Below are 12,313 nucleotides of genomic sequence, written 5' to 3' on the forward strand. Positions count from 1 at the left end.
GCTGTCCACAATGGGTTGGACTTACATCAATTTACTAAATTAACCCTCATCTCAACACACACACACACACACACACACACACACACACACACACACACACACCAGAGATGCACACAAGCCATCCTTTGAGACTTTCTTCCCAGGCCTTTCTAGGGTGAGTCAAGTAGACAATGAAAGCTAACCATCACAAACGTAACCATTCTGAAATACACCAGAGCATTCTATATTGAATGGGGCCTTCGCTGAGGAAAGAGCTTACCAGAGACTAATCTGCTTGGTTCTTGTCAGAGTATAACTTACCTGGGACTCTTGCCAGTTCTAGCCTTTCAGTTCTAGCTGAGGAAGGGACATACCACCCTTTCTCTTTTAGTCTTGCTCCAGCTAAACAGGTGGAGAAATGAGAAGCATTTGTGAAGCTTGCGGACTAGAGTCCCGGACTCAAAACACTGAGATGTGGATGACAGAGAACACTGCCCCACATCTTACCACCACATCACCACAGGCCTATTCGGAGCTCTTCTCCCCCTGGTCAGCATGTCTAGACTACAACAAGGATGTCAAACACAGTGGAAGTGACTGAAAAATGTTCAAGCCAAAATTAGACATGGGAGGGATGATGGAATTACCGAAACTGGAATTTAAAACATCATTAAGCAATATGATGAAGTCTCTAATGGAAAAAGTAGACAGCACATAAGAACTAATGGAGGCCAGGAAGATGGCTCAGTGGTGCTTACTAGACAAGCATGAGGACCTCAGTTTGATCTTCCGAACCAATCAAAGACCCATGTCTGGCAGCAAGGCTTGCCTTTCCTGTAGTTCACTGGGTAGCCAGCCTAGCCTCCCCAGCCAGCTCCAGGTCAGTGAGAGACCCTGTCTCAAAAGCAAAACGTGAATGCAAATAAACCTTTTCTCCCCTAAGTTGCTTTTGTCAAGTTATTTTGTCAGAAATGAAACCAGGAGACCCTCCCTGCCCTTGCCAGAAGCCTCAATGGGTGTTCTCCGATCTTCACTGTGAGAATTGAGCTGAAATCCAGAGATACTGATAAGACTCAGGAGTGCAGAACTCCTTAGCTGTGTTCCCGCAGAGACCTGTCATTCACAGCTCAGGTTTTCCCACTTGGCACTGGCCTGTAGATGTTTCTGTATAGTGGATTGAGATACTCTTCCCACCTGTCATTTTCTTCAGTTTGGGGGAAATAGCTGCCCTGGCACCTCACCTGCTTCATGGATAAAAAAAAGTGTTGATTTTTTTTTTCTTTTTTTAAAGTTTATTCAGCTTTGTTAGGACAGAGTAGAGGTGTCTAAACTCCTTAAATGCTGGGCTGGGAGCTGGTGGTCCCTCAGGGAGGGTTTGGGAAGATGAAAGAGAACATTTAAGAGGAAAAGAGACCCCTGAAGAAACTCACTATCTTGAGTCTGTGGGCCAGAACATGAGTGCATGTTTTCGACTGTGGGGGGGGATGGTGGGGGTGGGGGTGTGTGTGACTTAGGGCCACATTTGGGCAGACTGGGTACAACAGATAGTAGGGGATTTTGAATACCAGATAGGTCTTAGGATACAGAGAGACACTCAAAAATGAAGAGCAGAGGAAACAGGAATTTGGCTGAAATGTCACTGAATATCAGGTGTGGAAGGATCCTTAAGATTCTAGTTCAGTTGAAAGATACTACATTGAGACACAGGGAAGTTAACCAGCTCATCAATGTTCGGGGGAGTATTTAATGGCAGAACTCAAGCTAGAACTAGTCTAGTCTCATACCGTTTCTACTACTGTGCTCAAGTTAATGATGCAATAAGAACTAAGCTGTGGTTGCCCTCTTTATTAATTACATATTTCCTGGGACTCACTGTGTTTGTACAGTTTCTACCTTACTAATTATGTGCTTCCTGGGACTCACTGTGTTTGACACACTGGACTCATTTAATCACTCTTGATTACATGGGGACTTTTGTACTCCCTTCGGTCCTGTGGCTTTGTTAACAATACTGTCCTGGTTAGGTGTTTAAGAAACATGTTCTGTTTCCTTAATGACCTTCAGAGATGTCTATCCTAGTGAAAGCCTTAGGTTAAGCCAACTTAAATTATGGAAAGCCTGACTACAGTTCTGTTTGTCTTCCCAGAAGGCTTGTTGGCAGGACAGTGATGAACAGAACTGTTGTTCTGATTACCTGTCTGGTGTCCTGGTTATCCTGGTGACCAGGAGCAGTGACTGCTGCCCTTCTGAGGCCTGCCTAAAGGTCAGATAAACACACATACTACTTAATAGATTGCAAACGCCATATTTTTCTACATTTAAATATTTCTGTCACTGGGGCTGGAGAATGGCTTAATACTTAAGAACAGGTACTACTCACTCTCACAGAGGACCCAGGTTTGGTTCCCATCACCCACGTCAGGGTGGTCACAGCTGCCTGTAACTCCAGCTTCAGGGAGATCTGATGCCCCCTTCTGGTCTACACAGATACCTACTCTCACATACACATACCACCCTATCCATATACATAATTAAAAATAACTTCTCTGACATCAAGATTGTTTTATAGTTGTTATAATTTTAGCTATGTGTCATAATTTTAATTGAAAACCTTTTTGCCACTAGAGTTATATAAGATAACAGTGCATGTTAAAAATCAATAGCCCCAGGGAGCTTTGCTATATTAACACAGAAGTCCTAAACAAAACACTACCAAGCAAACTGAGCAGTACAGGGAAAGGGTTAGTAGATCATCACTAAGTAAAGCCAGGAATGTAAGATTCGTTAACATCCCATGAGTTCAGCCAGTGTAAATTACTGGGTTAACACAATAAAGAAGAAACTCCTAGGATCACCTTATAAAATAGGGGGGGAAACATTTGACAAAATTTAGCGATTCAGACTGAGAAAAATAGCTCAGTTGTCCAGAGCACTGTCTGCTCTTGAAGGGGATCCATGTTCACTTGGCAGCACACACATGGCAGCTCACAGCCTTCTGTAACTCCAGTTCCAGGGGTCTGATGTCCTTGTCTGACTGCCGCGGGCACCAGGCTCGCATGTGCTGCACCTGTAGGAAAAGCACTCACACTCATAAAATGATTTTAAAAAGTCAACAGTCCCCTTCGATAAAATCTCAGTCAACAGGGCCTTTCTGCAGTTTGCTAAGGGTTTGAAAGACCTTAGCAGCTCCCTCTCTGATAGGCGTCTCAGTAAAGATGGCCACTCTGCCCACTTGTGCTCAGTAGTGCGTTCTGTCCTAGACAACGAGAAAGGGAAAGAAACGAACCGGGCAAAGCTTAGAAGAGGAAAAAGGAAAGGAAAGGAAAGCCATTTTTACCTGGAGATGACATGATCACAGAGAAAAGTGGCTGGGCGCTGTGAAGACACTTCTGAAACACGGTGAATTTAGCGTGGTTGTAGCACAGAAAATTATCTGACCTTTAAGAAAAGTAAAATTTTTACTTTGTTCCATAGCTTCTTGTTGATGGTGTCATCTGGAATCTAACAGAAATTCAATAGAGCTATTGATCTTATTAAGAATATTTTGTAATTGTCCACCTTCCGTGATTTTATAAATATATATTGCTAGCTTTTTCTGTTGAGTTTTTAAAATATAAAATCATCTTTTTTTTTTGTTGGGTCCTGTTTGTTTGTTTGTTTGGTTGATTGGTTTGTTTTACTTTATTTTTCTTGAGATGGGGTCTCACTAAGAATCCTTGGCTGGGCCGGGCAGTGGTGGCTCATGCCTTTCATCCCAGCACTCGGGAGGCAGAGCCAGGTGGATCTCTGTGAGTTCGAGGCCAGCCTGGTCTACAGAGTGAGTTCCAGGAAAGGTGCAAAGCTACACAGAGAAATCCTGACTCAAAAAAACAAAAACAAACAAACAACAACAACAACAAAAAAAAAAAACAAAGAAAAGAAAAAAGAATCCTTGGCTGTCCTGGAACTTGCTATGTAGATCAGGCTGTCCTCAAACTCACAGGGATCTACCTATTTCTGCCTCCTGAGTATTGGGATTAAAGACATGTGCCACCATACCTGGCTACATATAAAATCTTATCATTTGCAAATAATAATAATGAAAATAAATAATATTTATTATCATTAGTCTTGATTTTGCATTTCAGCAAATGAAGCTCATGTTTTGATCTTTGTATAAGAGACTATGAGGAGGGGAGTTAATTGAATATAAAGGAACCTCACTAATATGGTAAAGAAATAGTCTTCTCGCCTCACATTGCCTCACAGTCTGTAGCAAAACCATCAAGGAAGCCGCCTTCCCTTCTTAAACTTCTGTTCCCATCACATTCAGCATGTTGGCCTTTTCTACTTAGTTACCGTACACCCGTGCCACCTGCAACCATCCATGTCTACATTCTAGCCGTGCATGAGTGAGAGGTTCGGGGTTTGGGGGGAATCAAAGGCTGACTGCAGCATAGAGGACGTCGTCCTTTTCTGTAGGAATGCACGCTTCAGGGGGCCTGGGCTGTGATGTATCATATTGCCAGCCATTGCAGAGCTAGAACATCATAGCTGCAGCATGGAAGAGGAGGCTCTTCACCTTACAGTAGACAAGAAGAAAGTGAGGACGGGGAATCAGTATGGCTTTCAAAGACATGCCTTCAGTGGCATGTTTCCTCCAACCAGGTCTTTCCTCTTAAGTTTCTAGAACCTTCCAAAATGGCACCCCCAGCTGGGAACCAACAGTTTGACACATGAATTTCTCATTTCATAACATATGTGTTGGGGAGAGCATTCCTGCTCAGCTTACAGCAGCCCTAGGGGATGGTTTCTGTAAACCTAGTCTCCTAGAGTCTTCTTAAATGCACTGGATAGACACTATGACCTTTGCTTTACAGATCTGGGAAGCAGATAGGTTTAACATCTGCAAACCACACCAGCTGCTTGTCACTGCCATTCCCCTCCTCCCTGCACTTCACTGGCTCCTTATACCCATCAGTTATTGCTGATCCCATTGGCATGGCATTACTGAAGAACAAAACCACTCATGCTATTTAATTGTTATATAAACTGAAATAACAAGTTCAGTTGAGTTCCTGTTTGCTTATGATAGTATTTTACATGGATATGTGTGTGGATGCATGTGCACATGTGTGTTCGTGTACCTATGTGCACATGGGTGGAGGCTAGAAGCTGGCCTCCAGTGTCTTCCTCAGTCATCAGTACTTTATTTATTGAGGCAGAGTCTTTTGCTGTATCCAGAACTCCCAAGTCCACTCAGTCTAGTCAGATGCCTCACCCAGGATCCCATGTCCACCACCTGAGGGGTTACAGTTGGCTGCCACACTGGCCTGGCTTTTTATATGGGTGCTGGGGTTCCCAACTCCAGTCCTTACAATTGCACAGCGTGCTTTGCCTACTGACTCATGCCCCCAGCTCCCGGTTGGATGGTTTATAGTCGTACACTGGCTGGTTTCAGCCTTCTCCCTCTCAGAGTTTCTTGTGTGAAAGCCTTGGGAATCTTGCTGTTCTTATCTATGAAGTCTGTGTGTTTTACTGGCTCAGTAGTATCTGGTTAAATGGCCAATCAAGGTCTTCTCAGTGTGAGCTGCTCCTGCATGACCAGTTTTTCCCTGTACAGCCCCCAGGAGGGTCGGCATGGCTGCCAAAGTCTTTCTAATTCACAGTTCTTGGATAGATACTTTGAAAGGTGCCTATTTTCTTGGAGACAAAGTAATGCAGTAAGTATTTGTGTTTGCTCTTGGGAAGAGAACAGGGGGGCTTTCGCACATTGTCCACATGACTGACACCCCCCTTTTTCTGTGGACAGGTAGCTGACAGAGAGGCCTGGCAGGGCTGTAACTTATGCCTTCTGAGCTCTTACCACCAAGGTCCTGCAGAAGCCATTAAGCCCGAGAAGCTCACTTATTCTCAGGCTGAGACACTTGAGCTGTGATTATTGGCAGAGCTTGCTTCCTCTCTAAGTGAATTGAAATTTGTGGGTGGAGGGGGGAATGATTGAAGACAGCTTGAGTTAGATGTTGGGTTCCACAGTTGGCCTTTGGCCAGTATTCAGGTGCACATATGCACACACACAGGTAGAGAATGGGCCACTTCCTCGTCTGGCCTCTGCCTGGCAATGGAGCCTCTCCCCCACATCACATGCATATACACAAAATAGATAAGCAAATGTTTTTTTAAAAAATGAAAAAACATGGAAAATGTATGATGGAGAGAAAAAAAATGAAATTTTTTCTTCTGAAAAGAATCCTCAAATGGACCACTCTTGAGAAGGACAAGTGCCCAGAGAGCCAGGCTGACAGGGTAGGGAAGGGAAGGGGCCATGCTTCTACAGTTTTATCCAGTAAACCTAACAATCTAAATGAGATGAGATCTTCCTTGAAAAACAGTCCTATTTTCAAGTGATCCAGATTTGCATTCTTTTTTTTTTTTTTTTTTTTTTTTTAAGATTTGTTTATTATGTATACAGCATGTATGACTACAGGTCAGAAGAGGGCGCCAGATCTCGTTACAAATGGTTGTGAGCCACCATGTCGCTGCTGGGAATTGAACTCAGGACCTTTGGAAGAGCAGTCAGTGTTCCTAACCTCTGAGCCATCTCTCTGTGTCTGCAGAAGAAAACCAGTAACTTTAAGCCACACAGCCGGGCACCCAAGAACGCAGAAGCAGGAGGTGCAAATCTGGACTACTCAGTGAGATGCTGTTTCAGAGAAAGTAAAGTGCCTATTGTGGCGGTGTGCCTGTAATCCTGGCATTGGGGGGCTGAGACAGGAGGACTGTGAGTTGTAGGGCAACTTGGGCATAGTAAGATGTCTTCTCAAATGACAAACAAAAATAATAAATAAAACCTTGGCACACATACTCACAAGAAATGTACTCCAATTGTGTCTCCGATGAATTCTTCTAGACCCTTCGAGAAGGAAAAGTAATATCAATTTTGTATTAATATCAAATTCTTCAAGAAATAGAAAAAAAGAGAGCACTTTTCAGTTCATTTTTGTGAGACCAGCCACCCTGATTTCATAACGTAAGTTAGGTGTTCCAAGTGGCACCAAATAAATCTGTGACAGGTGAGCAAATGTCATTTGATGCCATTTGCATGAAATTCAAGAGTGAACATGAACCAAATCTAAATTGTGGCCCTTTAAAGGAGTGAGATGCTGACTAGACGTGCATGGGGATATCTGGGGTGCTGGAGTGTTCCCTGCCTTACCAGGGCTGTCCTTAAGAGTTTGCATAGACATAAACTTTCATCTGCCTGTGCACACAAGACTTCTAACACACTCTATATATGTTATATCTAATGTTTGTTCTTTGTCCATTTTCATGTGTGGTATGCATGTGTGCATTTATGTGTGTGTGTGTGTGTGTGTGTGTGTGTGTGTGTGTGTGTGTGTGCGCGCGCGCATGAATGTACACAAAGGCCCAAGGTTGCTAAAAAGAATAATCCTTCATTGCTTTTCTACCTTATTTTTAAGAAAGAGTCTGTCAATCAAACCCAGAGCTCACTGATACACCTAGTCTTGTTAGCCAGCCTGCTCTGGGGATCTCTTATCTCCAATTTCTGATCCTAGGATTATGTATGGGCTAGCATGGGGACCCAGCATTTACATAGGTTCTGGTCCTCGTGCTTGTGTGGCAAGTGATTTAACCGTGGGCTATCTCCTCAGCCCTCTATTTATCTTTTTTTAAAAAAGACTCTCAACCTCGCCTGATATGGCTCATAGTACTTTCATCATCATAGGCTCCTCTTCTATTACACTGACTGTGTGTACTTTCCTGACTACTAACTACTGTATTCTGACTGCCTGCAATACAAACACACACCTCTGGTAGACCTGGCGTGGCAGCAGGGAGCACCCTTCACCCCGGGAACGAAGGAATCACTAGCCCCAAGTTGGCTGTGACCGGCCATCACATTCCCCCACATCTCACCTGCTTACCTGTTCATGTTGTTTTCTTTATAGGCACGATGGTTCTGGGAAGCATACTTCCAGTCCATTAAAGCCATTGCCCTGGCCACCCTGCAGATCATCAATGACAGGATCTATCCATATGCAGCCATCTCCTATGAAGAGTGGAATGACCCTCCCAGTGTGGTAAGTGGGTTCCCGTGCTAGCTGCATGAGCCATTGAGATGGGAGAAAGGAAAGTATCCTACTGAGGATGAGAGTATTTAAATGCCAGCTGTGTCAGCTGGGCAAGCTTTTCAGACTTGCCGCTTGATAAGGGTACCGTGGTTCAGAAAGTGTGACCAGAGTAAAAGGACAGAGGAGCAGCAGCCCCCAGTTTGTTCTCCATGCACTTGAGAAGAGTCTGTTTTCTTAAGGTCAAGATGAGTGACACATGGGTCTTGCTGTAAGATAAAGACTTCCTGATGGCTTTGGCACTGAGTGTCTAGAACACTTGAAAAGGTTCCAGCAACAGCTTAATGATGGGCTTGTTTGAACATCCTGCTCTGCTGGAAATGGCATCAAGTGCTTGACATGTGTTAGGTGACATTCCCAAGGCCCTGTGAACAAAACAGAAGCAGTAGTAAGCTAAAGTAATGGAGTGGCTTTCGGGACTACTAGTCCCTTGCTAAGCCGTGAGCAAGAGAGGAGGCGTGTTCAGAAGCCTGAAGGAGGCAGAGGCTTCTGTGTCATTGCAGGGACTGTGACAGTGGCTTATAGGCACACCTTCTTTTTCAGTGAAAATGCCAAGTGCTCTGGGTGGCAATTATGACTTCCTAGCTATGACTCTCAGACACAACTGGTGGTGTGGCTCATGGACTTGGAGCTCTCACATGGGAGCAGATGTTTCTCTACTCTCCATCCCATTGATCACCCCCTCCCCCTATCACCTAAGTTGGACTTCTCTAGCTAGGGCTGCATGCTGCCACACAGTTGATCACATCAGATCTTCATTTATTTTTCCTTGCCTGAATTCCTTCCCGCTTTGGTCCAACTGGGTGGTTGGCACTACATTAGGGAAAAAAATAGACCCTAGCCTCAAGTGAACACTGATGGTCCTGCCCTAGAACAGTGCTCTAGAGCATGAGAGCATGTAGTCCCATCTCTCTCCTCCCTGCAGTGTTCCTGAGAAGAGTGCAAACACATGTGTAGAACAAACACATGCTTTTTTGAGGTGACCTCCTTTAACCATTTCCTCTTTGAGCTTGTATGTCTAAAACATACACAGTTATTCAATGAAATCATAACAGGCAGTTGCCGAAACCTAGGAAAAGGAATGGACATCCAAACACAAAAGCATTTAAAACTTCCAATAGACAGGACACAGTCAGATCTCAAAAGGCAAAGCAGAGAAACAACTTTTGAAGCTGTTAAGGGAAACTGCCAACTCAAACACAAAAACAAAGGCATCCGAGTAACATCAGCTCTTGGGCTGGCAAGATGACTCAGCTCAGATGGCCAGGCCTGACACAGCTGAGCTCAGTTTTCAGTGAGGTCCAGTTCCAACAATTTGTCCCATACATATGACATGTACACATATACACCCACCCACACACCACAAATAACAAGTAAATGAAAACTTTCTTTTAATTTTTAAAGAATAATATCAGATCTCTATCATCAACCCTAAAAGCCAGTGAAGATGAAATGATGTATTTCAGGCCCTGAAAGACATGACTGTCAACTGACAATGCCCAGCAAAGTTATCCCTGAGAACTGGTGTAGATAGAAGGGCGTGTTCAGACAAGCATAGACTGAGACAGCTCATGATGGACCAGCCAACACTGTAGCAAATCCTGACAGGAGAACTCTCCAGAGGATGAGGGCAGCCACCTCTGTGAGAGCACATGAGGAATACATCTCATGAGAGGAACAGATGAACAGGGAGAGCCAAGAAGTACTCCATCATGCCCAACACAGAGAACCTGTTAACCCCTAATACTGAAGGAGGAGCAAGGAAAGAGCTATCTATCAGTAATCCACCCAGCCAGGGAAACAACCAAGGAGCAGGCCCCTCAGTAACCTTAGATGCAATAATTGGCCCTACTCACCAACTAAGATGCAAACTAGGTGACTAGATTAAAACCCAACACCCAACCATGTATTTGTCTCCAAGACATACATCCTCTGGCGCAGACATTAGAAAATGGAAAATCAAAGGAGGGAAATCCACCTAAAGCCAAGGGAACCACGAAGCAACTGGTGTTGTGATTCTGATATCTGATAAAGTAGACTCCAAACCAAAACTATTCAGAAGAGATAAATCCATTACACATTTAAAAGGGGGACAGTTTATAAAGATTATTATATCAATCATAAATATTTGTACATTGAACATTGTGGGCTCCCAATTTCATAACCACTAAACAGCATGAAAGGTAGGAGAAATCCTGATGTGGTACTGCTGGGGAGTTTCAGTACTCCATTGTCTTTCGTCAAGTCTTCCAAACTAAAAGTAGAGTAACAACAGAGCTAACCCATAACCAATTGGATGTGACAGACATCGACAGACCTTTCCATCCAACAGATAACAGAATATATATTCTCAGCAGCCCATGAAACCTCCTCTCCAGTCAGTCATATTAGGTGTCACTGAGCAAGCGGTAACACAAGCAAAAAGCCGAAGTAATTCCTTCTATTGTCTTAGACAACAGACTGAAAGTAGAAATCAACAAGAGAAACCTCAGAGACTACATAGATACTTTACTCTTTAGTTAACAGTGAGTCATGGAAGTCATGGAAGTCATGAAGAAGTCATGGAGGGAATTTAACATTCCTACACTCTGATGAATGTGGTAGTATAGCCTATTGAACTTCTGAGATATAAGGGGAGCCACTTATAGTAATTAGTTCAGTTTTTAAAAAAGAAATCAATGGTTTAGTATGGTAGCTCAGCAGTTAAGAACACTTCCAGAGGATCCAGGTTCAATTGCCAGCACCTACATGGTGGCTCACAGCCTTCTGTAGCTGCAGTCTCAGGAGATCTGACACCTTCTTCTGACCTCCACAGGCACCAGGACACACCTAATACACAAATAGGCACATAGGCAGAACACATACACATGAAGTAAAATAAAATTTTATAAATCAGAGCAGTGTCAAATAAGGTACCTAATGATATAGCTGAAGTTTCTAGAAACACAAGAAGCCAAACCTAAATGCACTGTGGCCAGATATCATAAAGATCAGGGAGGAAGTTAATGAATTAGAAACTAAAGGAACAACTCATAGACTTAAAGTGCTGGTTCTTTGGGAAGATGAACAAGATTGACAAAGCCCTGACCAAATTAACCAGAAGAAGGAGAAGCACTGCACTGATAAGATTAGAGGTGAAAGGGAAATTGTTACAGTAGAATCCCATAAAATCTGGAGAATCATTAGGGAGTGTTGTAGAACTTATTTTTCAAAAAGCTGAAAAATCTGGAAATAGTTGATAGATTCCTAAATATGTATCACCTACCAAAATTAAATATTATGAGAATATAATGACAACTTAAACAGATCCATAACAAGCAACACAAGTGGAGCAGTAATGAAAAGTCTTTCTACAAGGAAAAGGCCAGGACTGGGCAGATTCACTGCTGAATTCTTCCAAACCTTTAAGGAAGAGCTCACATAGTGCTCAGACTATGCCACAGAATCGAAAGGGAAAGGACACTGGCCCACTCATTCTGTGAAGCCAGTGTTATCCTGACCCCAAACCAGATAAGAACACGACAACAAAACCATAGACCAACTTTCACAATGAGCAGGATGTAAAAATTTTCGACAAAATACTTAACAAAAAAAAATTCAAGAGGACATTAAGATCACACATCACAACAAAGTTGGTTTCATCCCAGAGGTGCAGAGTTAGTCCCAACATTCACAAACAAGTAAGTGTTACACACCAGATAAATAGGCTTCAGACAGAAATCACACGATCTTCTCATGAATACAAAAAAGGCATTTGACAAAGTTCAAAATGGCGTGATGGCAAAAGTCCTGAAGGAGCTAGGACTAGAAAGAATTTCCAGTATAGTCAAGGCTTTTTAAGGCAAATATATAGCCAATGTTATGATAGATGGGAAGATACTGGGAATATTTCCTCAAACTCTGGGGTGAGACAGGAGTGCTCACTCTTCACTCACATTCAGTATGGCTAAAGCAGTAAGACAAGAAAAGGAAATAAAGGGACATAAGTAAGAAACAAAAGAAGTCAAACTATTCCCATTTGCAAATGCTGTGAACTTATGTAAAAGACTCTGTGGACACAGCAGAAAGCTCTTAGGTCATATGAATATTTTCAGCAAAGTGACAGGGCTCAAAATCAGCATACAAAAGTGAAAATCTGTTTCAATAACTTCCCAAGGAGGAAATGGGGGGGGGGCATTCCTTTCACAATGGCTTCAATCAATAAA

The 12,313-nt window shown here is 43.1% G+C and overlaps 1 protein-coding gene across 3 annotated transcripts in view; it reads left to right on the forward strand.

The window, feature by feature from the left end:
* Ext2 (exostosin glycosyltransferase 2) overlaps positions 1-12,313 on the forward strand; it is a 137,796-nt gene that overhangs the window by 53,420 nt on the left and 72,063 nt on the right. For all 3 annotated transcript variants that reach the window (XM_036184737.1, XM_036184739.1, XM_036184738.1), the window contains one exon: positions 7,929-8,060. In XM_036184737.1, coding sequence (XP_036040630.1) covers positions 7,929-8,060 — 132 coding nt within the window. The remainder of the gene's footprint in view (positions 1-7,928; positions 8,061-12,313) is intronic.

The sequence above is a fragment of the Onychomys torridus genome, chromosome 4, assembly GCF_903995425.1.
Source record: "Onychomys torridus chromosome 4, mOncTor1.1, whole genome shotgun sequence".
Lineage (NCBI taxonomy): Eukaryota > Metazoa > Chordata > Mammalia > Rodentia > Cricetidae > Onychomys > Onychomys torridus.